Here is a 3,329-nt window from a genome sequence, read left to right as displayed (position 1 = left end):
TTAGGATATACCAATGAATAAATGCATAGATTAGTCTTGACATATATAAAAAGTGTTAGATTAAATATTAATCTAGATGCATAACAATCATAATGCGAAATAAATAGATTGTTATAAAATTTAGATGATTGAATATATGTACCTCCAGTCATTACTATTGATAATCTCGATCTACAACTCTAGATCTATAAAAGAAAAGAAGAGAAATTAGAACGACTACACGGACTTCCAAACTCTCACTAACTCTTTTAGATAGAGTTACGAAAAGACAGAATAATGATTAGCGAGCTTGGTGACCAATACTCTATATATATAGAGTGAGACATTCCATCAGAGTTTGCTACAGATTGAACTATTCTATCAATCAGTTGGATATGCAAAATCGGGTAACAAAAAAAATTGGATGACAAATAATGTTAACCATAAATCAGAATATTTATCAATAAATAAAATATTGATTTTGATATATTAAATCAATTAGTTGTAACAAATTGATTTTATATACCATATAAATAAATATTCTAATATTTTCTCACTTGGTCAGCATTTAGATTAATGTATTACTTAAGCCCGACGAGTAATAATAACATGGCGATAGTCCTTTTTGTGGCGAATATTATCTTCCATTTATTACAATATATTTATTATATAATAATATAATTTATGTGTCTATGTACTTAAACAAATAAACTCTATGATTATTCAGGTGTTATCAAGATAATTAGTTGATTGTTTCATGTCACCTGAGTCCTGAAGCGAGAGGAATATTCCAGCAATTGAACGTAACGAGCAGTGGAGCACCAAGCTGGAAAATAAAAGGCATCACATATCTTGTTGAGTAGATTCTACTCCCACGGCAGCAATGATTCCTCACCAGTCCCAAGATCTCTATGGCACCATGTCACTATTATTGTTGAGTAGATAGATTCTATCATTCACAAAACTGTGCACACAAGCATTTTAATTACAATATATTTATATAAGTATATATATATATGAGAAATTCTTTTTTGTTATTAAGTTCATTATTGAAAGGATACATGTGCTCAACGCTGTCACTCATCAATTTAATGCAAAAACTCAGCAAGCAAGGACACGTGTGTCTACTGATCGTAATTGTAATTATTATATAAAATTAAAACAATCACATTCCCCTTCTGTAGAAGAGAAAAGTATCCAAATATGCATGGTCAATAGTAATAACAAGTACATATAGTAGAATATGTGACTTGTTGAGTAATCTTACCCCATTCACGTTTGGACTACTAGAAGCAAGCCTTTCAGCCTTCACATTCATGGGTCTTGCTACATGTTTCACATGAAGCATCTTAAGTACACTACTACAAAAAGGGTTTTTTAAGACTCGCAGCGAGTCCTAAAAAATCTTGTTGAATGCCTTTAATTAAGTTTTGCGAATCCTAAAAAATCTGGTTGAGCGAGTCCTAAAAAAATGTTTTTAGGACTCGCAACGCTAGTCCTAAAGAATCGGGTTGAGTGCCTTTAAGTAATTTTTTAGGACTCGTGAGTAATTTTTTAGGACTCGCTTTGCATGACCTTAAAAGTAATTTTTTTTTAAAAAAAAAATACAGTTACAATTTTAATTTTGATTTAAAAATATATATCCATTTGAGTGTCGAATATCTATCAAAAGAAATTTGAAAAGAAAATACTAAAAAAATGGCAAAAAAATTTTACGAAATAAATTTAAAATTTCTAAACATGTATTGTAATTAGCTAGCTATAACATCACTCATTTTGCTCTAACCAATTGTAAAAATGACATTGCCCATTCTTCTCTAACTTCGTCAATTTCTTGAGTAGTATATGGTTTGTCGGAGGTGAACTGAAAAAAAAACAAAAATTTAATTATAATTATATTAGTGGTAATAAATTCAAAGCATATATAAAAATTGTACTAGATTAATACTATGTAGTTGTATATTGTTTATTACCTGTTTCGACAAGAAATGTTTGATATGAGGGGCATTGATAAGTACATTCTTCATCATCCTCATAACGTAATATCCGCAGTCGATATTGTTTGGTTGTTTACGACACTATATAAAGATTGGTAATACATGTACAATTCTTAGTATTAAGTATCTTAAACATCTTTACATATACATAAACTATACAAATAGAAACATACCGTAGGTTGGAAATACATTACTCCCGATGAGCGTTTGTTGATCTTTTGACGTGCTTTCATTCTTTCTGTGAAATACATCTCAAATGCATCATGGATGGTCTCCTTGATGGCTGTCTTGTTATCTAATGGTGCATTGAGAGGATCGAGAAAACAACAATAATGCCAATTGGGATATAATAAAAATAACATCCAATGCTCCATGTTGAAAGAACAAGTATTACACAGTTGTTAACTTTAAATTCTATTTGTTTGTATCAATGAAAAGCATAATAATTAAACTTACCCATGGTTATAAGGCATAACTATCCAATCATGCTTTTTAGACGTGCAATATAACATCCTATCACATAAAGCTTGAGCACGACTATCTGCATGAGTCACGGAAGTAGAAACCTTATTCGGATTCATAAACAACAATGATCCTATCTTTTCCTCGTCTAATAACAATGTCTGGTACAAAATCCTACTAACAAATATAATTAATTAAAAAGAAAACTAAGTAGTTGATGAAAGGAAATCCTTACAATAAATATTATTAGCATACCTTATGTAGAAGACAATGCATGATTGTCCAATCATCTCATTTCTACAAAATTCAAGTATTTCATCCCGAAATAGAGCAAAGTATTCACAAGCATGGCCAAACACATCAAAGTCAATGGACACTTCAATGGCATAATCATGTTTAGGCCAATCATTGACGATTTCATATACTTGTCTCAACTTAGGCGAAATTGGAGATGGTTGTTGCACCTCTTGTGACAATGACTCCTTAGGCGCTCGTTTTGGAACTAGTTTTTGAGTTTGTGGTGCTAATGGTAGAGAAGTTTTTTTCCCAGCTTGCTTTCCTTTTTTTTTTTAACGACCTCCTAATAAACCCATAACAAATAATTAATAATGGAATAAGTAAATAAAAATTTAATAGTCTTAAAATAATTACCTGTGTCGCTCCATTAAAGATGACTAGCGACTTGGGCCAACGTATCAAACTCCCAATAACTTGTTTGATTGTATAAATCTCACTGTTAGGGATCGGGTTAACAAGTAGAGCATCAGGTTGGTCAGCAAACTCAATTGCACTGCGGTAGTTTTCTCCTATGTTTTCTCCTATGTTTTCTCCATGTATGTCTGAGCTACTAGTAACTAGAATGTATCCCCTACCAACGATGTTGGTGATAGA

At 31.4% G+C, this 3,329-nt stretch overlaps 1 protein-coding gene across 1 annotated transcript; it reads right to left on the bottom strand.

Annotated features, from left to right (window-relative positions):
• Nucleotides 1-1,601: 1,601 nt before the first annotated feature.
• On the bottom strand, nt 1,602-2,507 carry LOC133777403 (uncharacterized). Its single transcript, XM_062217001.1, has 3 exons — nt 2,150-2,507; nt 1,953-2,057; nt 1,602-1,843 (listed from the first exon to the last, which is right to left on the bottom strand). Exons 1-3 carry the CDS (start codon nt 2,348-2,350, stop codon nt 1,751-1,753), a joined length of 399 nt encoding a protein of 132 aa, XP_062072985.1. The 5' UTR covers nt 2,351-2,507; the 3' UTR covers nt 1,602-1,750.
• Nucleotides 2,508-3,329: the final 822 nt, after the last annotated feature.

This window comes from Humulus lupulus, chromosome 1 (assembly GCF_963169125.1).
Source record: "Humulus lupulus chromosome 1, drHumLupu1.1, whole genome shotgun sequence".
NCBI lineage: Eukaryota > Viridiplantae > Streptophyta > Magnoliopsida > Rosales > Cannabaceae > Humulus > Humulus lupulus.
Note: the sequence above shows the minus strand (reverse complement) of the source record. Positions and strands in the feature narration are given on the sequence as shown.